The sequence below is a fragment of the Hippichthys cyanospilos genome, chromosome 11 (assembly GCF_059441005.1).
Source record: "Hippichthys cyanospilos isolate Australia breed blue-spotted pipefish chromosome 11, RoL_Hcya_1.0, whole genome shotgun sequence".
NCBI lineage: Eukaryota > Metazoa > Chordata > Actinopteri > Syngnathiformes > Syngnathidae > Hippichthys > Hippichthys cyanospilos.
This window is the reverse complement of record NC_142379.1, coordinates 22,888,063-22,909,349: the sequence shown is the minus strand read 5'-3', so window position 1 is coordinate 22,909,349 and position 21,287 is coordinate 22,888,063. Positions and strand designations below refer to the sequence as shown.

At 40.7% G+C, this 21,287-nt stretch overlaps 1 protein-coding gene across 4 annotated transcripts in view; it reads right to left on the bottom strand.

Moving 5' to 3' along the window:
* Positions 1-5,260: 5,260 nt before the first annotated feature.
* The window catches only part of LOC148416369 (uncharacterized), a 42,424-nt gene continuing 26,397 nt past the window's right edge, over positions 5,261-21,287 (bottom strand). For 3 of the 4 annotated variants that reach the window (XM_088428447.1, XM_088428445.1, XM_088428444.1), the window contains exons 4-9: positions 9,496-9,641; positions 8,294-8,436; positions 8,039-8,222; positions 7,278-7,411; positions 7,042-7,204; positions 5,261-5,388 (exon numbers count right to left, since the gene is read on the bottom strand). In XM_088428447.1, the coding sequence (XP_088284573.1) occupies positions 5,323-5,388; positions 7,042-7,204; positions 7,278-7,411; positions 8,039-8,222; positions 8,294-8,436; positions 9,496-9,641 (836 nt within the window). In that variant the 3' untranslated portion in view covers positions 5,261-5,322. Of the gene's footprint in view, positions 5,389-7,041; positions 7,205-7,277; positions 7,412-8,038; positions 8,223-8,293; positions 8,437-9,495; positions 9,642-13,489; positions 16,292-21,287 lie in introns of those variants that run through there. The other variant, XM_088428446.1, reaches the window with a different exon arrangement.

The following is a 21,287-nucleotide window of genomic DNA, read 5'->3' as shown; positions in this document are numbered from 1 at the left end:
TTTCTCAGCAATGCTCTTCTTTCCAGATCTGCTGCAAAGTGCACAGCAAGCTCACTCCCCTCCCCTCGCGTGATACTGTTGCGTGAAAAGTGAATTTCATTTTGACCTCGCGACAAAACACCTTGCGTAGAGCGTAAACAGCGCGCACCATCTGAACGCAGCATTACAGCTACCAAAATTTGGAGGCATATGCAGGACCCTAAGACCTAAAAAAACAGTCAGATAGCCATACACTAGGATGTACAGAAAAAGAGTTATGATTTTTTAATTTGCAATTTTGATGCATTTATGGCCACTTGTAAGTCTTCCACTGCTGCCGCCTTCTCTTATACTGTTGACCACATCAACTTTCAATTTGGCCTCGACCATTATCAGACTTAGAGGCACAACTGGTCCAAAAATAGTCACGATCCCATGAAATATATGATGGAGGCTGGCTTTCATAATATGAAGTCAATGTTTCCATCAGCCACAGTGACAAAAAACCTTTATAACTCAGTTAAATAAGCTTTAAAAAAATCTGAAACTTTACAGTGTCATTCAGACTCATGGTCTAAATCTTCTACATGACACATTTCCAAATGACCAAAAGCGACACCTGGTGGCAAACAAAAACGTTTATTTTTACACTTTCATGTACTGTGCAATGTCTGTTTCAGTAAATTAACGGAAATTTAGTCTGGAGAATATTGAGATAGTTACCATTAAGCATCTCAAGTTTTATGACTTTTCAAATTTGGCCGTGGACATTACACCGCCTCAAAATCCGATGTCTGGCCAGAACGGTAACAATGAATGAAACTGAACCAAGATGATCTTCTCTAAATTTCATTTCATGGGAGTTCAATGCTAAACACATTTTTTTCCCTTGTTGTGCGGCCGCCACCTGGTAGCAGCAAAAAAACAAACAAAAAAAAACATTTCCATTCTTATGTCCCTTGTCGAGCCTGGCGAAGTAATATCACTGAGGGTTTTTTTTCTGACGGGCCTTCATACACGCCTTATTTCCTCCACTAAATATTACAATGTTTTGATAATGGCCGTGGCCAATACAGCAGTGCTCATTATGACGATTCATCATAATAGTAAATGCTGCTGTAGTTCGACCCAGATGATCTCATCTTGTTACGACTTCACACGTTGAATGAAAGTCCATTCATACAGACATGAACAAACATACATTCCATCGTAGTGCGAGAATCACTTTGTGGCAGGGAATAATATACAGTCGGCGCCTGGTTTACGAACACCCTCTTTTACGAACATTTCGACTTACGAGCGTGGTCTGCGGAGTTTTTGTCCCCCACTTACGCACAGACCGTTTGCCTTACGAGCAATCTGACATGCTGGCAATTGTATTTGTTCATATATTTTCGCCTTGCCACGTCATCAAAATCAGTAGTTAAAGCATGTCACGGCAACAAAGAACGATATTGCTCTTACAATGTCACAGTCACTGTCTCAGTCACGGTGTCAGTCACGGTCTCACTCACGGAGATGCTATTGGCCGGCGTCACGTCAATCACAGAAATGCCGATATGCTATTGGACGAACGCCTTTATCTAGCTTGATGGCACAGCTGGTCGGGACGGAAGGAATGAGAGAAAATGAGTCAAAAACGGAAGGAAGGAATGTTGTGAAGACTTTACAAACTTTATCTGTTAGACATGGCTTCCAAAATTGTAAGTGGCGGTAAAGGAAGAAGTAAGAGGATGATGACAATAGAAACCAAGCAGGAGATAATAAAAAAATACGAAGGAGGCGCGTGCATAGTTAACCTTGCTCGTGAGTATGAACAGAACCACTCGGCAATCTTCTAAGGGCAAGACTTTCCTTGCCGGGGGACTGACCTCGCTCGACAACAAAATGGAGAGGCTTCTTCTATTATGGATTAAAGAGAAGAAAATCGCCGGTGATATGTTCTAGTTTTGAGAAAAGTTCCCGTTTAAGAAAATAAATCAATAAATTCTGCGGGTTGGTCTCTGCTCCCCTCCGCCTCCACCCAGCTCATGTCACGTCGCCACAAAGGTAAAGCCATTTGGCCCGTTTTTGTATATTTTTTGGGACCGAAATCCTTGACCCAATAAACTCCACATTTGGCGTGCTCCATTTCTGACATAGGGGCACACGTGGGCAAGGAGATCGGCTAACATATCGGCTAAGATCGGCTAACATATATTATGGGGGCGAAGCTTCAAAACACATGTTTCTAAAATCCTTCGCCACAAGTGACAAAAATTCTTGTACTGTGCTAATCCTGTTTGAGCTAATTAACTGAAATTTGGCCAGAATAGCATTGAGACATGGAACATGACTGTTCTCAAACTTTACGACTTTTCAGTCAATTCTTCAGGGTGAAGAATAGTCCTCCCTCCATTACGAAGCAATGTTTCAATAAGTACATAGTCTCTTACAGTGAGACAGGCACTAGGACCATGTCTCTCTCTCAGTAGGCATGTTGCAATGACCTTTGATGCTTTGAACCTGTTGGCTTTGTCTTTGATGATTAGGACAGTGTTGTAACAGTTTTGTGATCAATCAATCAATCAATCAATCAAATTTTATTTGTGTAGCCCTAAATCACCAAAGTCTCAAAGGGCTTCACAGATGAAAAGAGGTAAGGCTGTCAGGATGGTGAAAAATAGTTGACAACAACCTTAGGTGACCTTTTCTCGCTACCGGCACGACCTGTAATAAATATGTGTATTGCATCAGCTACCTTTTCTAAGCACCATTGTCAACCTTTATATAAAACTGATAGTTGTGTCTGATTGAGGGATCTAATTAACACCAAGTCATCACTTCTGCTCATGATGTTTGTTGTCTTTTCTATATGCAAACTGCTCACATCAATAGCAAACCCTAAATACATCTTTGTTAGTGCTGCTCCAATTACTCACTACACACTACCTCACAACATTATAAAACTACTTTGAATGGCTACTTAACTCCTCCTTGCTCATTTTTTTCCCCACCGCACTAAGCTGTTCATATGAACTTGCTTTGTCTTTACAGTATGCATGCAACTTTACTGCATTTGATCGCTGCAGACTGTACTAATGCGGCATAAGTGTCAATTCACGTGTCATGAAACACTTGGTCCACTTGGCACGTCAACTTCGCACGGTGCAACAAATACTAGCCTTCAAAGAACAGCAGCTAGCAGAAGTGCAGGCAAAACTGGAAATATCAGATATAGGCAAATCATTTTTCTACGATGGTGAGACATTACACAAAAACCAACATATACAACTCACACACACAATACTTCTCACTCGAATGTTTTTTTCTCAACTACTGTTTTACATTCACATTTACAGTCTGGCAAAACTGACATCTATGCTGGACCATAAGTCGCACCCCTTGCAGGACGTACTATCTGGGCTCGAGAGCAGCTTCAGTGGCAGACTGATCCACCCTCGCTATGTGAAGGAGAAATTCCGCAGGTCTTTCCTTCCTTCTGCCGTGAGACTCAATAACAAGCACTGCTAAACCACCGTTAGTTACATTTATTGATGCTGTACTAGTTATAGTTATATACTGTAATAGTTTGTTATTATCAAGTGCAATAATATACCTCACTGAGCAATACATGTTAAATAATCTATTTACTCAATGCAATGTAATTATTCCATATATACAGTATAGTGCAATCATTTTATTACAGTATATGTATTTGTTTATTATTTATTTTTGACACAATATTTATACTGTATATATATATATAGTCTGTGTATAAATTTCCTTTTTCTTATCTGGCATGCCACTTGTTTTATCTCCAATGCTCTTGCCAATGCAGTGGGACAAATAAAGGATTATCTTATTATAGCTTATCTTAAAAAAAAAGCTCCTCATAACCACATCAACATCTACTGATTATACTTTTTTAAAATTATATTCCTATTAAATGCATCAGCCCAGAGGAAGAAGCACACAAAAATCAACGTGATTACATCGACGGCCAAGCACACAAAATACAACTTGATGACGTCAACAACCAATCCCCAACAGACAGCAACTAGAATACACACAAACACACACATTACACATACATACACTCAAACAATATCTTATTTTCATGTACATTCCAATAAACTTCTCTTTGCTGTGATAAATACTATATTTTTACTTATTTACATTCACCTTATGCTTACATCTACTTTTCTTAAAAATTATTGCACCCATTGTAAACAAATGCTTTTGACACTTTGACCTTTTCTGAAACATTGCCATCTACTGTTCACTGCTTATGCCATGACGCATGCGGACATCCTACCCCTGCGAGGGCCCATTATAACTGCTCGCAGTTCTAGTTTTTTTTTTTATTTTTAGGTTTTTTTTTTAATTTTGCTGTTTTGGATTGAGCAACATCAAAAAAACCTCGGCGACCATGAAGTATCTTTGAGATCAGTCAAGAATTCATGACTAGTAATTGCACAAGTGCGAGCCCACCAGGATGAAAGAGCAGTCCTTTTTGAGGGCTGTAAATACAGTAGAAGAAAGTGAGCTTCTGTTTATCCCACAACTGGGAAAATCTGAATTTACAGCACCAAATGTTAAAACTAAACTTAGTTTTAGTTGAACATGAGAACACAATTCATTGGAGGCCTTTACCGCTAGAAATCATTGATGATTTTGCAGCTTGAGGCGCAAGTTAGCTTTTCCAGGCCCAAACACATCATAAAACATTCAATAACTTACAAAAATATTTCAACATTCTCAACTTGTGATCCTAACGAAAAGAGTGCCATTGTACAATCCAATTAAAAGTCAAAATATTTGGCACTTGAATGAACTTCCTTAAAATTCTTCATTCAGATTGTAGTCAGAATGCATTGGGTATCCCAGAATGTTCGCTCCCACTTTTTCCTTTCTGCCTTATCGACACAATTATGCTCATAAGTTTTGCATAAAACAAGAGGACATGTGTCAAACTCAAGGCCCGGGGAACAGATCCAGCCTGCCACATCATTTTATGTGGCCTGCCAAATGCTAATTATGACTTCCAAGTTTCTGGTTAAAATACTAAATTTGTAAGTTGCATTCAACTTTGGTAAGAAAAAAAAAAGATAAACCCCTTTTGAAAAATTTTTAGCAGCTGTGATTTCAAAATGTGTGACGATCATACCTAAAATTTATTTGACTTCACAGCCACTGGCAGCCTTCCGACAGACAGACTTTGAAACCCCAGTCTTAGAGTATGTAAAACAAACTAGTGCAACTGTACATTAATACACTCATCAATTAAACCACAAACATGTTTTGGCAGTTGTCCTATTTATTCAAGCATCACAAATGAGAACACGTTCATCAAACAATCAATCAAACGAGAGAGCTGGTGCTGAGAAAAACGATCCAACTGGTGAGGCTGCCATCAGAAATTCCAGGCTAAAATGAAAAAAGTAGGGTGGGATGGGGGAGGGTCATTAGAGATGTTGTTGATTAACTATTTCAGTGCCACTGAAAAGAATTCTCATCAAGTAAAATGCTTGCATAATGTTTCAGCAACAAGAATTCTCGTTAACGTGTTTATAATTTCTTTTTTTTTGGTAAATGAACAGATTTCACTCATGACCAGCGCTGCTCTTAATATAAAGCCATTCAAGCACAATAGTGTTTAACTGTGACCATTTGACCCTTGCTGGCTAGAGATATGTGACCAGTCTAAGCAAGAGGAAGAGCGGTGCATAGCCATGCAGTTAGGGAGAGGTGTGGGGAGGACCTCGAGACTACGACAAAACGCAACTCGATCATTTAAATGTCCTCGGAACATGTCAGATCTGACGTCACTTGCATTGTTGTGAAAAAAGATGACGAAAACCACGAAGAAATTAGTAGTCATTATACATATCAAATACTATGTTATAATGAAATACTACAAAAAAAGTTGTCAAAATTAATACACACATTCAATAACTTACGATGTTATTGTGACAATTTTAAATGTAAAAAGAAATGTACATACATTTAGGAAACTGAACATAGTATTGCAGTAACTTTGTATTGCAATATAACGATACAGTGTACCGTGATGACTTCGCACTTTATCTTTTGTGCTCTCAGTGCTTTGTTTGTAAATGGAGATTGTTGGTGAGCACCTGGTGGCAAGGCCTTCACCCATGGGGCTGAGGTGGGCACTGCCCGAAAACGTAACGTGGGCCCTCCCTCCCATGGGCTCGCTACCTGTGGCAGGGGCCAAAGGGGTCGAGTGTGAAGAGAGCTGGGCAACGAGCAGGGTCGGGGACCTTGGCACACGGATACCCGGCTACAGAAACTAACTCTTGGGACATGAAATGTCACCTCTCTGGTGGGGAAGGAGCCTGAGCTGGTGTGCGAGGCAGCGAGGTTTTGACTAGATATCGTTGTACTTGCCTTCACACACAGCTTGGGCTCTGGTATCAAGCCTCTCGAGAGGGGTTGGACTCTCTCCCACTCTGGAGTTGCCCATGGTGAGCGGTGCAGAGCAGGTGTGGGCATACTTATTGCTCCCCCGCTCAGCGCATGTACAGGTACATTGGGGCTCACCCTTTTGGACGAGAAGGGGGACGGGTCCCAAATGTTGTTTGTGCCAAACAACAGCTCAGAGTAGCCATGCTTTTTTTGAGTCCTTGGAACGTGTGCTTGAGAGTGCATGCTTTGGAGACTCCCTCATCTGCAGGGAGACTTCAAAGCTCACGTGGGCAATGACAGTGGAGGGGCATGATTGGGAGGAAAGTGAGAGGAGTTGCTTCTGTTTTGGACATCACTTCTCAAGTGTATAGTGACTATTTTGCCCTGTTTTGTCGTAAATAACAAATGGTATTTCTTTTAAAAAATATTTCATTGGTTTAATTGAAATTCAAATATCAAACATAACTTAAGAGTGCTGATGTCAGTGGCTACTCAAGAGTTGACCATTCATACAAATGATGCGTGTTTATGATTTGAGCCAATTATTATGAATGACTTTCCAATGATCAGTAAGTCATGAGTGAATTTTTTTATTGTAATGATTAGTGTTAATTATTAATGTTTATTGCTAATGATGGCTGAGCGTCACACCTGCAGCGTGGCAGTGTTCTGTGATTGTCCATCTCTTTCTACACCTTGAAGGCGTACGGCTACGCCATTGGGGTACTCTTCCGGCACTTCCAGACGGCACAAAACTGATGCGGATTTGAGATAGACCAGCACACGCTGTGCGGGATGCCAGTCGATGGCAAAGCTGAAACAGGATGGCAGAGCACATGCATCAAGTCAAAGAGGAGGGCATGGAAGGGGTTGCTTGCGAGGACTACCTGGATCTCAAACTCTGGATCTCGGCCAGCAGGTCAGCCTGACTCGCGTGGTTCTCGACCAAGCCCGCCAGGGCAGCACTGAGCGTTGCAGGGCAGCCCGACACATCTTCCTGAAGCTGCTTTGCTGGGCTTGTCTGATCGCATGACAGTAAGTTGCACAGCAACCATTCACTAATTACCTACAGACTTGATTCTTGCTATATAGCAGTGCTTCTAAAATTATATTTTGCTTGGCCTCCCCTAGGAAAAAGAAAACATTACGTGTCCTCCCCCACTAGCCACGCCAACCATAAATAAGATCATTATATATAAAAATTGTAAAAGCATACATAAAACTGCATCCTTTTTAACATTGACAAAAGGAAAAAGCAATATAAACCAACTTAAAAACTGTTGTTTGATAATAACAAACTATTGGTGTGTGTGTGTGTGTGTATATATATATATATATATATATATATATATATACACACACACATATATACACAAACACAGGTTAGACGTGCCTGAAAAACAAAGATGGCCTTCATTTTATCACAAGTACACTTCACATGACAAAAACAAATCCTTTTCCCTGGGGTCTGAAGACTGTATTTTACTATGTAGTTTGAGAAAGAAATCCACAAAAAATTCTGTTGTACAGAATGATCAATAGTTGCAAACGCATTCCCTAACCACTATTCCAAATGTGGCAAGACCCTCTCATAAATTAAAAAAAAACCTGTGAAATGATACTCAAGAGTTTATTGTACTGTATCAACCTGAAGTGTGAACTGGTGATCCTTGTTCCAAATGATTGACAACTTCAGTGGCTCCATATTATAGAATGCCAGGTTTGTGTTGATGGAGGTGCGTGGCCTCAACTCTAACGACACTTCTGATTGATTAAAGGACAGCAGGCTGATGTGGGTGACCTCTCGGACAGCCGCCACGTAAGCCTGCAATCTGACAAGAGCAGAGCGCATCATTTGATGCATCTCGTCACCTGAATCCTCACGTGTCTCAATGACACTCACGCCTCTCTGGAACGCTGCCAGGTGTCCACATGCCCAAGTTCCATGTCAAGCTCCACATTCAGCAGAGTCTGCTGATCATCATGTGCCTGAAACGCTTTGCATCCCTTGTTCACATTCGCCCACAAGTCCTCCCGCTGCAGTTTCTGAAATATAAACACAAACTGTGTACAATACCGGTCAAATGATTAGAAACATCTTAAAATGTGTATTTTTGTTTTGCATTTTTTCCTTAAATTTCAGACTTTTTTGGGAAATCAGATTTCTTTGTATGGTCGTTCACATTTTCTAATAAATGCCACTTGTCTGTGACCTATCTGTGTGTGAATGCTAAACGGCCCCAAATTGACCCGCATGCGCATTGAGGACGCCATGACATCACACACAGAAGGCATGCTTGACATTACAAATACCAAAATGGATGGCTAAAAGGTTTACCTGGTGATGTTAAATTGAATATCGTGCAGAAATCAGAATATTTTCAATCTGTTACATGTAAGGAGGAAATTGAGGAGGGTCAGTCTGAGGTGGCCAGGGCATTTTTTTGTGCGTGCATGTACTGTATGCGTGTCTGAAGAGAGTACGCGATGGAAAATACACCTTGCTCTCCCTCAAATGAGTGTTCTCCGCCTCCTGCGAGATTGATGTTTTGGATTTTCTAACCTGCCCCCACCCAGGAGCGCAGAATTGTAACATCTGTCACTTGTTTATGTGTGAGTCAAATGACTGCGACCTGGCTGTTCAGATTGGATCCTGGGTCAATTAAAAAAAAAATCTGATTCTTGTCGTTCACACTGCCGCTAAAAGATCAGATACAAGTCGCATAGCAGCAAAAAAAAATCGGAATTGGGTCACTTCAGGCTGCAGTGTGAATGTAGCCAGAGGTCACTTCTGCCAAGATGACAGGCTTGCACATCTTGTTATTTTCTAATTCAGCTTTATGATGTGTGATGCTTTATGAGTAGGAATGATTGTGGGCTTTCAAGAATAATTTTAAACTTTCTTTAATGTATTTGATACAGTTTATGAATTTCAAGGTAGTCACTGAAATTATAGTCTCATTACAGAAAAAAAAAAGATACTTTCAGTACAATGTATGCAGTACACATCAGCGTGCGTGCTCTTCCAAAATCAGATGTAGTTAGAAAAAAAAATCTTAATTGCCCACCCCTGGTGTATCTGTTATGTGTGTAGTCACTGTGTACCTTGGCTTGCAACTGTTGCAGTAGTTGTGTGACTTGGTGTCGTTTGTTGATTATATTTTCTTGCAGTGTTTCGACCAGCTCCTCAGTATGCTCCCTCGTCTTCCAGCTTTCCGCCTTCAGTGCCTTCCAGTGGTCTTGAGCACCGCCTTTCGCAATCAAGAAGCAAACTAGTGTCTCACTTGATACATGTCAATAAAAAATAAGTAGAGCTGCAAGAAGCTATGAAAGGACACATGAGCCATGTCTCAAGGCTTTTCTGAAAGATTTTCATGTTTGTTACACCGCCTCAACGCAATACATAGAAATACAAAAAAAATCTTAAATCAGTGGCACTACCACTACAATGAAAATTAAGCTCATAGATGTCTTCAGAACTCTACTATCATCACGTGTGTAAAATATTGAAAAAAAGGAGAATCTGGATGAATTTACAGCAGTTTCTGCTACTATGATGGCGTCGTATAGGCCACGGCCATAATTAAAATTTTGCAAATATTGTGTTGCATGTCTTGAGATTATGCTGACAAATTTTCAATGATTTTCGTTAAGCGAGCTTAGTGCAATATATAAAAAAGTAAAATGTTAAATTTTTGTCTGCCATATCTATTTTAGAATATTATCATATAGACAGGGGTGCACACAAATTTGTTCGAAGGTTACTGACATGAGAACCAGGACATACTGTTTGGTACTCATCCCTTTCTGTCATTAATAAGTCTTCCTCAAGGTCATACTCATTGTCAAACACTTCTCCTGGATCGTGGCCCGTTTCACCTAGTGCTATGAACATTTTTAAGCATATGTAGGACCGACCCAAAGACTTACAAAAAAGTTGTAGAACGTCATGTGCTAGGATGTAAACAACCAGACTTATGAATTTTTATGTGCCTTTTTGTACCGCTTTTGGATGTTTGCAGGTACAAAATTCCTCAGTCGGCCCCCGGTTTACGAACACCCTCTTTTACAAACATTTCGAATTACGAGCGTGGAACGCGGAGTTTTTTTGTCCCCCCCTTAGGCACAAACCTTTCGACTTATGAACAATACGACATGCCGGCTATTGTATTTGTACAATTATTTTCGCTTTGCTACGTCAACTAATTCAGAAGTTGACGCTCATCACAGAAATGTCGATATGCTATTGGCCGAACGCCTTTATCTAGCTTGATGGCACAGCTGATCGGGACGGAAGGAAGGAGAGAAAATGAGTGAAAAATGGAAGGAAGGAGTGTTGTGAAGACTTTGCAAACTTTATCTGTTAGACATGGCTTCTAAAATTGCAAGTGGCGGTAAAGGAAGAAGTAAGAGGATGATGACAATAGAAACCAAGCAGGAGATAATAAAAAAATACGAAGGAGGTTAACCACGAGTTAACCTTGCTCGTGAGTATGGCCGTAACTGCTCGGCAATCTTCTAAGGGCAAGACTTTCCTTGCCGGGGGACGGAACTCGCTTGACAACAAAATGGAGAGGCTTCTTCTATTATGGATTAAAGAGAAGGAAATCGCTGGTGATATGTTTTAGTTTGAGAAAAGGTCTTGTTTAAGAAAATAAATCAATAAATTCTGCGGGTTGGTCTCTGCTCACCTCCGTCTCCACTCAGCTCAAGTCACGTCGCCCCAGAGGAAAATGTCATTTATCCTTTGTATATCCATGTAAATTAAATTAATTGTACAGTGGATTATGGTACTAATTCTAAATATGTGTGTAAATTCGTGATGGTTTTAACTATGATTTCACCACGCGTTGCCAGTCATCGTGTAAGTACAATTGACCGCGCTTTGCTACATCTATGAAATCGTGTGCTCACGCACAACACGGTAATGCTGATATGTTATTGCTCTTACAATGTCACAGTCACTGTTTCAGTCACGGTGTCAGTCACAGAAATGCCGATATGCTATTGGTCGAACGCCTTCATCTAGCTTGATGGCACAGCTGGTCGGGACGGAAGGAAGGAGAGAAAATCTGTCAAAAACGGAAGGAAGGAATGTTGTTAAGACTTTGCAAACTTTATCTGTTAGACATGGCTTCTAAAACTGCTAGTGGCGCTAAAGGAAGAAGTAAGAGGATGATGACAATAGAAACCAAGCAGGAGATAATAAAAAAAAAAAAAAATACGAAGGAGGCGCACGCATGGTTAACCTTGCTCGTGAGTATGGCCGTAACCGCTCGGCAATCTTCTAAGGGCAAGACTTTCCTTCCCAGGGGACGGACCTCGCTCGACAACAAAATTGAGAGGCTTCTTCTATTATGGATTAAAGAGAAGGAAATTGCCGGTGATATGTTCTAGTTTGAGAAAAGTTCCAGTTTAAGAAAATAAATAAATAAATTCTGCGGGTTGGTCTCTGCTTCCCTCCGCCTCCACCTAGCTCAAGTCACGTCGCCCCAAAGGGTAAATGCCATTTTTCCTTTGTATATGTTATTTAATTTAACTGTACAGTAGATTATGTTACTCATTTTTAATATGTGTATAAAGTCGTGATGTTTTTACCTAAGGTTTTTGCACGCGTTGCACGCATTCACTAATTAACATAGGTTTGGATTGCCCGTCATACGAGCAGTTCAAGTTACGAGCGTAGCCGCTGAACGGATTAAGTTCGTAACACGGGGGCCCACTGTATCTCCTAAACGGTTGACCCTATCAACTTCAAATTTGGCGTGCTCCATTATCAGGCATAGGGCCACAACTGAGGAAAGATTTCGCAAAGATCGGCCAACATGTATGATAGGGGTGGGGCTTTAAAATATATGTGTCAAATTTCCTTCACCATTGGCAACAAAAACACTCTTCACAGCTTCAGAAAATCTGAAACTTTACAGAAAATGTACTAGTTATGGCCTTAAAATATCTACAATTAATTTTCAAATTTATTATAACGCCACCTTGTTACAGACAAAAATGTCATTTTTTAAACTTTCATGTATTGCAAAGTCCGTAACAGTAAACGAAATGAAAATGTGTCCCAATAGAATCGAACTTGGAAAATAAGGGTTTCAAAATGTTATGACTTTGTGATAAAGGGGGTGATCTGTAATTGAGTAATTGAGTCTGTAACTGGGCCTTGAAAATCAGCAAAACTTGGTGTAATTGACCCCAGATGATCCTTAAAACGGAGGCCAGTTCCGACCCGTTCGACCTAGAGCTACAAAATTTTTTACGCTTTATGTAGGACCTCAAGACTTACAAAAACATTACACAGCACCATATGTAAGAATGTACAGAACCAGATTTATCAACTTTTGAATGTGCCATTTGGTCCGTTTTTGTACATTTTTCGGTACCAAAACCCTTGACCCGATCAACTTCACATTTGGCATGCCCCATTATCTGACATAGGGGCACAACTGGGCAAAATGTTGTGAAGATCGGCTAACATATATGAAGGGGGCGGGGCTTCAAAATACTTGTTTCAAATTTCCTTTGCCACAAGTGACCTTAATATTTAAGTTTTTGCACTGTGCTAATCCTGTTTGAGCAATTTAACTGAAAATTGGCCAGAATAGCGTTGAGGCATGGAACATGAAGATTCTCCAATTTTACAACTTTTCGACAATGGGCGAGCCAGTACGTCGTCTCAAATTCCGATGTCTCGCCAATCCGAAAAAGTTTCTGTAATTGGACCCAGATGGTCTTATCTTTTCTAAATTTCATATAGGTAATGGGAGTCCAATGTAAAACACACCTATTAACCAGTTTTTTGTCGTTCTGCGAGCGCCACCTAGTTAGAGCAAAAAAGGAAAGCAAAGGACTGCAGCCAAACCCAGTTGGTTCGCCTTTCACCTTCCAAAATTTGTCAATCAATCAATCAATTAATCAATCAAATTTTATTTATATAGCCCTAAATCACCGAAGTCTCAAAGGGCTTCACAGAATGAAAAGAGGTCGTACAGAGACATCTTTTCAGTATAGGGTACACAACAGCATCCCCTGTCAAAGCTCCCAGAAAGGGAAGGAAAAACTCAAAAACCCCAATTTGGGGAAAATCAGAAACCTCCAGAAGGGACCACAGGTGGGAGGAGCCCCCTTCCAGGCCCACAGGTTGAAGTGGATGCTGCATGTACCAGACACAGAAACAACATAAATTACAGAAAACATATTGTGCTATATAGTGCAGTGATGTCTTGACAGCAGGCAAAGCCATTGGGCAGGAACCATCCCACATTCCAGCCAGGTGGACTGCAGACGGCCAAACTCCTAACCCGTGATGGTCGACCAGCGCAGGACCCAATGGAGGCGGTCAAGTCAACCCTCACCATCTAGCTAGCCCCCTCTCCCAGCCGGAAGAGGGGGGCAGGAAAAAAGAAAAAAGAAGAAGGCTACAGACAGGCTAAATTAACTAAATGCTTTTGAGTATAAATGTGTTTTTAGTCGGGATTTAAAGATTTCTACTGAGGTGGCTGCGCGAACTTCCATTGGTAGGGCATTCCATAGTACTGGCGCGCGAATGGAAAATGCCCTTGATCCCGCAGACTTCTTTTTAGCCCGTGGGGTCGATAGCAAACCGGCATTTTGCGATCGAAGTTGTCGGGACGGAACATAAGGTGATACTAAGTCGACGAGATAGGAAGGAGCTAAACCATGTAAAATTTTATAAGTAATTAACAGCACCTTAAAATCACATCTCAGGTGTATTGGAAGCCAATGCAGGTCAGCTAGAATCGGAGTAATATGATCAAACTTTCTCGTCCTTGTCAATAGTCTCGCTGCTGCATTCTGTACACACTGCAGGCTCTTAATGTAGGACATGGGAAGTCCAGAAAACAAAATGTTGCAATAGTCTAGGCGCGATGTAACAAATGCATGAAATAATGTTTCTGCATCGCTAAGAGAAAGAATAGGGCGAATTTTAGCTATATTGCGGAGGTGAAAAAACGCCGTTCTTGTCATGTTATTAATATGTGTTCGATAGGAGAGAGTTGAGTCAAATATCACGCCGAGATTTTTTGCAGAACTACTTTGGGAAATAATACAGTTTTCTAGGTTCAGCGTGGTATTCTTAAGCAAGTGCTGATGATGAGCAGGGCCAATAAATAACATCTCAGTTTTATTAGGGTTGAGAAGCAGAAAATTGGAAGACATCCATTGTTTAATCTCGGCAAGGCAAGCCTCCAGTTTACTGCACTTGCACGGATACGTTATTTCTAAGGGCATATAGAGTTGGGTATCATCAGTATAGCAATGAAAACTAATAGCATGTTTGCGTATAATATCGCCAAGAGGAATCATGTAGATGTTGAACAGTAAGGGACCAAGTACTGACCCCTGCGGGACACCACATGAGACGGAGAAAGACTCAGAGATCGCATCACCATAAGAGACACTATGCGTCCTTCCCAGGATGTAAGATCTGAACCAAGAAAGTGCTGATCCCGAGATACCAACACATGATCTAAGACGTTCTATAAGAATATGATGATCAATAGTGTCAAATGCGGCACTAAGATCAAGCAGTAATAATATTGATGAGATGTTGGAATCCAAGGCTAAGAGAAGATCATTCGTCACTTTTACTAGGGCTGTCTCAGTTGAGTGGTTGGCCCTAAAACCTGACTGAAAGAGTTCAAATCTATTGTTGTCTATCATAAAATCGCTAAGCTGTTGTGTTACAACTTTCTCAAGAATTTTGGCGATAAACGGAAGGTGTAACACTGGCCTATAGTTAGAGAGATCTTCAGGATCTAGGTGAGGTTTCTTAAGTAATGGTTGAATGACGGCCGTCTTAAAAGTCTCAGGTACAATGCCAGAGGAGAGTGACAGGTTGATAATATTCAAGACAGATGACCCTAAAACCGGGAATAAATCTTTGACGAGTTTGCCTGGAAGCGGGTCGAGCATGCAGGACGTCGGCTTTGCTGCATTAACCAGTTGTGTAAGACACTCCAGGGATACTAAATCAAACTGGGACAGGGTAGCCAGACTTTCATGAACCTGATTGTCCGAACTAGCATCAACAATTACAGTCGAGGTGGTGAGCGGTGCTGCCTTTTTTATTTCTTCCCTTATTAGCTGAATCCGCTGAGTAAAGAATTGCATGAAAGCGTGTGCTGAATGGAGGGAATTATGATTAACCTGCTGCCGCTGTGTTAGCTGCGCTACCGTCTCAAATAAATATTTTGGGTTGTTTTTATTAAGACTAATCATTTTGGAAAAGTACATTGTTTTTGCTAACCTAAGAGCCTCTTTATATTTCACCAAGCTATCGCACCAGGCCTGACGGAAAACCTCGAGTTTAGTTGTTCGCCATTTACGCTCAAGTTGTCTACTTAACAATTTAGACGTACGCGTTTCCTCCGTAAACCACGGAGTGTGCCGCTTCGGACGAGTTTTAAGTTTCAGCGGCGCAATGGAGTTTAGGGAATTTAAAAGAACCGAATTAAAATCATTCGCGAGCTTATCGACTGAGCCAGTGAAAGACGGAAAGGCAGCTGTTGCGGCAGAATTGTGACGTTTGAGGCAGTTAGGCCATGGGTTAGCACTAAGTCTAAGATATTACCATTCTGGTGTGTTGCTGCTTTTATTATTTGTGTAAAACCAAATGCATCGATTATTGCTTGAAAAGCTACAGTAAGTGGCTCTAATGGGGAGTTCATATGAATATTGAAGTCACCCATAATTAATATATTATCTGTGTGAGTTATTAAGTCAGCCATAAGTTCAGGGAATTCATCTAAGAATCCAGAGTATGGGCCAGGAGGACGGTAAATAACTGTCGGCATATGCAGGACCCTATGATCTACAAAACAATCAAAGACAGCCTTACACTAGGATGTACAGAAAAAGAGTTACGATTTTTTAATTTGCAATTTTGATGCATTCATGGCCATTTGTAAGTCTTCCACTGCTGCCGCCTTCTCTTATACGGTTGACCCCATCAACTTTCAATTTGTTGGAGACCATTATCAAACTTAGAGGCACAACTGGTCCAAAAATAGTCACAATCCCATGAAATATATGATGGAGGTGGGCTTTAAAAACATGAATTCAATGTTTCCTTCACCCACAGTGACAAAAACCTTTATAACTCAGCTGAACAAGCTTTAAAATATCTGAAACTTAACGGTATCATTTAGACTCATGGTCTAAATCTTCTACATGACACATTTCCAAATTACCAATAGCAACACCTGGTGCCAGACAAAAAGTTAATTTTTACACTTTCATGTTCTGTGCTATTCTGGTTTCATTAAATTCACAGAAAATTAGTCAGGAAAATATTGAGATATAGGGAACATTAAGAATCTCAAATTTTATGACTTCAAATTTGGGCGTGGCCTTTACACCGCCTTAAAGTCCGATGTTTGGCCAGTCCGGTAAAACTTAATGTAATTGGACCAAGATGATATTCTTTAAATTTCATTTTATGGGAGTACAATGCTAAACACACTTTTCTTCTTCGTAGTGTGGGCGCCACCTGGTGGCAGCAAATAATTACATTTTCATATACAGTTATCCCTCCTGCTTCGCGGTCTCAGTACTTCGCGGGTTTTTCCAGGAAAAATTAAAAATATTTCAAAACAAAAAAGAATTTAAAAAATGCACAAAAATCGAAAAAATTGAAAAAAGCAAAAAAGTACATTAGACAGTACTGTATTCATCAAATAACTAAGCAGTATTAGTTAATAACTATGTTAAGAATTCTTCAAGCGTTAGAATGTGTGACTTTTTTATCTTATTTTGAAATGCATGCTTTTAATTTGTCGGGTCGTGTTGCATTTCCGTTTCCTGTTTTACGTTCTCTGCGCGTCATTCGGCTTGTTACGGTGACGTAGTGAATGACAATGTAAGATCATAATTATAGTTTATTATCATTTATGTTGATAACGCACGCTACTGCCTATGATTAGTAAGCAATGAGTGTTTATTCTATTTATGTGTTCGTTTGTGTAGAGGTTACACTTTATAGTTAGTAGTTGTCGTTAGTTGTTGCTAACCCGCTAATGTCGGCTAAAAATACAGCAAATTCATAGATTGTTTATATGTTAGTTGAATGACTTTAACATTGTTGTTGATTTATTATTCAACAGATACTACATGATACACCATACATGAGCCAAAATAAATGAAGTTCAACGTGATGACTTGCGTACTCTTTCCCCAGAGTCTTGGTGCAGATAACCAGTCCTGAGAACAAATTCTCAACAAACTATGTAATATTAGTTATTTAATGAATATACAATAATGTTAATAATGTTAATAAGGATAATGTAATGTTAAATAATAGGAGAAAGGAAATAAAATACGCAAAAAATACAAAAAAAAAAAAACATTGTTTATTGTTACTGCGGCTATATTGGGGCGTACATAGAAATCTAGGAACTGATACCCTACTTTGCAGGTTTCAGACTTCGCTGGGAGTTGACACCTCCCATTAACCGCGAAGTAGGGGGGATCACTGTATATGTACCATGTTGAGCCTGTCAAAGTAATATCACAGAATTTTTTTCAGACAGGCCTTCATACACGCCTAATTTCCTCCACCAAATATTACGATGTTTTGATAATGGTCGTGGCCTTTACAGCAGTGCGCTTTACAACGATTTATTGTAAAAGTAAATGCTGCTTCAGTTTTACCCAGGTGATCTCATCTTGTCACGACTTACAGACATCAACAAACATATATTCCATCGTAGTGCTCAAATCTCTTTGTGGCAGAAAATAATATATTACCGATTTTGCAATTCCAATTAGTTGAATCCGTTGAACAAATGCTAATGAAAATTTGACCTTTTCTAAAACATTGTCTTCTACAGTTCACCTGGATAAGCACAAATACGTTCATACCCAAAATGTTCATACATCCAACTGTTCATACTTCAACGTACTCAAGTCTGTGAGGGCCTGTTATAGCTGCTTGCAGCTCTAGTTATTATTATTAGGGCCCGAGCAGCTATCGCTGCGAGAGCCCTCTTGTTTTTCTCTGGATTATTAAATTATTAGGGTCCGAGCAGCCACAGCTGCGAGAGCCCTCTTGTTTTTCTCTGGATTATTAAATTATTAGGGTCCGAGCAGCCACAGCTGCGAGAGCCCTCTTGTTTTTCACCAGATTATTATTATTATTATTATCATTATTATTATTAGTAGTATTAGGGCCCGAGCAGCTACCGCTCTCGATTATTAGGGCCCGAGCAGCTACCGCTGCAAGAGCCCTCTTGTTTTTCTCCGGATTATTATTACAGTGGTACCTCGGTACTCGACCGCCTCTATACTCGACCAAATCGGTGCTCGACCAAAAAATTCAAGTAGATAATGCATCGGACCTCAAACAGATTTTCGGTGCTCGACTAGCCGAGCCTAGCCGAGCCGAGCCGAGCCGACCCGAACGCGCTCCTCGGCCCTTCTCGGCCAGCGGGTAAGCGCCAGTTCAACTCAGACCGCCAGCGGAGTAAGACGTTTGTTCGAGTATTTCTTCCCGGATTTAAACTTTTTCGTGTTGCTCTAGCCCTTAATAATGGGTCCAAAGAAAGACAGTGATAAGGGGAAGGCAAAGAGGAAAACAATGAGGACCACTATTGAACCGAAGAAGGAAATTATAGCAAAATATGAACGCGGTGTACCTCGCGTCGCAGTTAGCTAGCGTCATCATGGAAGGAGTAACTCCCTCCCGTCCTCACCACATCCATTCCTGTATGCCATCAACCACTCTCCAAAACGTAAGTAAATTATACAAAATGGTTTATAATGCTTTATTTATCTTTATCTTTATCATGTACTGCTTGTGCACATTTACTTGTGCACACATACTTTCCATTATTTCTTATGGGAAAATTGCTTTCGGTGTTCGAACAAATCGGTGCTCGACCACCACCTCAGAACGGATTATGGTCGAGTACCGAGGTACCACTGTATTAGGGCACGAGCAGCTACCGCTGCGAGAGCCCTCTTGTTTTTCTCCGGATTATTATTAGGGCCCGAGCAGCTACCGCTGCGAGAGCCCTCTTGTTTTTCTCCGGATTATTATTAGGGCCCGAGCAGCTACCGCTGCGAGAGCCCTCTTGTTTTTCTCCAGATTATTATTAGGGCCCGAGCAGCTACCGCTGCGAGAGCCCTCTTGTTTTTCTCCAGATTATTATTAGGGCCCGAGCAGCTACCGCTGCGAGAGCCCTCTTGTTTTTCTCCAGATTATTATTATTATTATTATTATTAGGGCCCGAGCAGCTACCGCTGCGAGAGCCCTCTTGTTTTTCTCCAGATTATTATTAGGGCCCGAGCAGCTACCGCTGCGAGAGCCCTCTTGTTTTTCTCCGGATTATTAGGGCCCGAGCAGCTACCGCTGCGAGAGCCCTCTTGTTTTTCACCGGATTATTAGGGCCCGAGCAGCTACCGCTGCGAGAGCCCTCTTGTTTTTCTCCAGATTATTATTAGGGCCCGAGCAGCTACCGCTGCGAGAGCCCTCTTGTTTTTCTCCGGATTATTATTATTAGGGCCCGAGCAGCTACCGCTGCGAGAGCCCTCTTGTTTTTCTCCGGATTATTATTATTATTAGGGCCCGAGCAGCTACCGCTGCGAGAGCCCTCTTGTTTTTCTCCAGATTATTATTATTATTATTATTATTATTATTATTATTATTATTATTATTATTATTATTATTTACTGTGCAGCGCTTTTCCAATTTTGAGGGCCTAAACATGCACGAAAAGTCACCAAAATTTGCACATTTGTCGGGCCCGGTGAAAAATTGGATAATTTTGTGTTTCCCAAAACAATGCAAAAAAAATGGCTCTGCAGCGCCACCTAAGGTTGAAAAAGTGCACCTGGTCCCGGCCCGTTTGACCTAGAGCTACGAAAATTTTTAGGCATATGTAGGACCTAGAGACCTACAAAAAAGTCAGCGCGAGCCATGTGCTCAGATGTACAGAAAAAGAGTTATGATTTTTTGAATGTGCATTTTTGGCCCATTTTTGCACGTTTGCAGGTCCCAAACTGCTCTTTGTTTCTCCTAAACGCTTTACTCAATCACCTTCAAATTTGCTGTGGTCAATATTCACACATAGGGGCACAAGTGGGCAAAATTTGGTGCAGATCCGCTGACATATATGATAGGGGCGTGGCTTCAAATTATGTGTTCAATTTTTCCTTCGCCAAGAGTGACATAAACCTTAATAACTTTGATGTACTAGCTTAAAAAAATCTAAAACTTCATAGACACATGGAAACTTATGTCTTTAACACCTTTGAAAAAAGTTTTTTTAAATACCTACTAGCGCCACTTAGTGGTTGATTAAAATGTCATTTTTTACACTTTCATGTATTGTGCTCAGTCTGTTTGAGTAAAACAAATGAAAATTGGTCAGAATATCATTAAGACATGGAATATTAAGGTTTTAAAATTTTACGACTTTTCGATAATGGGCATAGTCTGCACGCCACCTCAAAGTCAGATGACTCGCCAAAACGAAAAAAGTGGCTGAAATTGGCCCCAAAATGGCCTTATGAGTGGAAAATAGCCTCTCACTCCCGGCCCGTTTGACCTAAAGCTACAAAAATTTGTAGCCTTATGTAGGACCTCGAGCCCTACAAAAAAGTCAGCGCGAGCCATATGCTCAGATGTACAGAAAGAGAGTTATGAATTTTTGAATGTGCACTTTTGGCCCGTTTTTGCTCATTTGCAGGTCCCGAACTGCTCCTTTTTTCTCCCAAACGCTTGACCCGATCGACTTCAAATTTGCTGTGATGTTTTATCTGACTGTGAGGCACAATTGTTCAAATTTTTGTGACGATCTGCCAACAAATATGTTGGGGGCGGGGCTTTATATTATGCCTTTGATGATTACTTTGCCACATGTGAAACA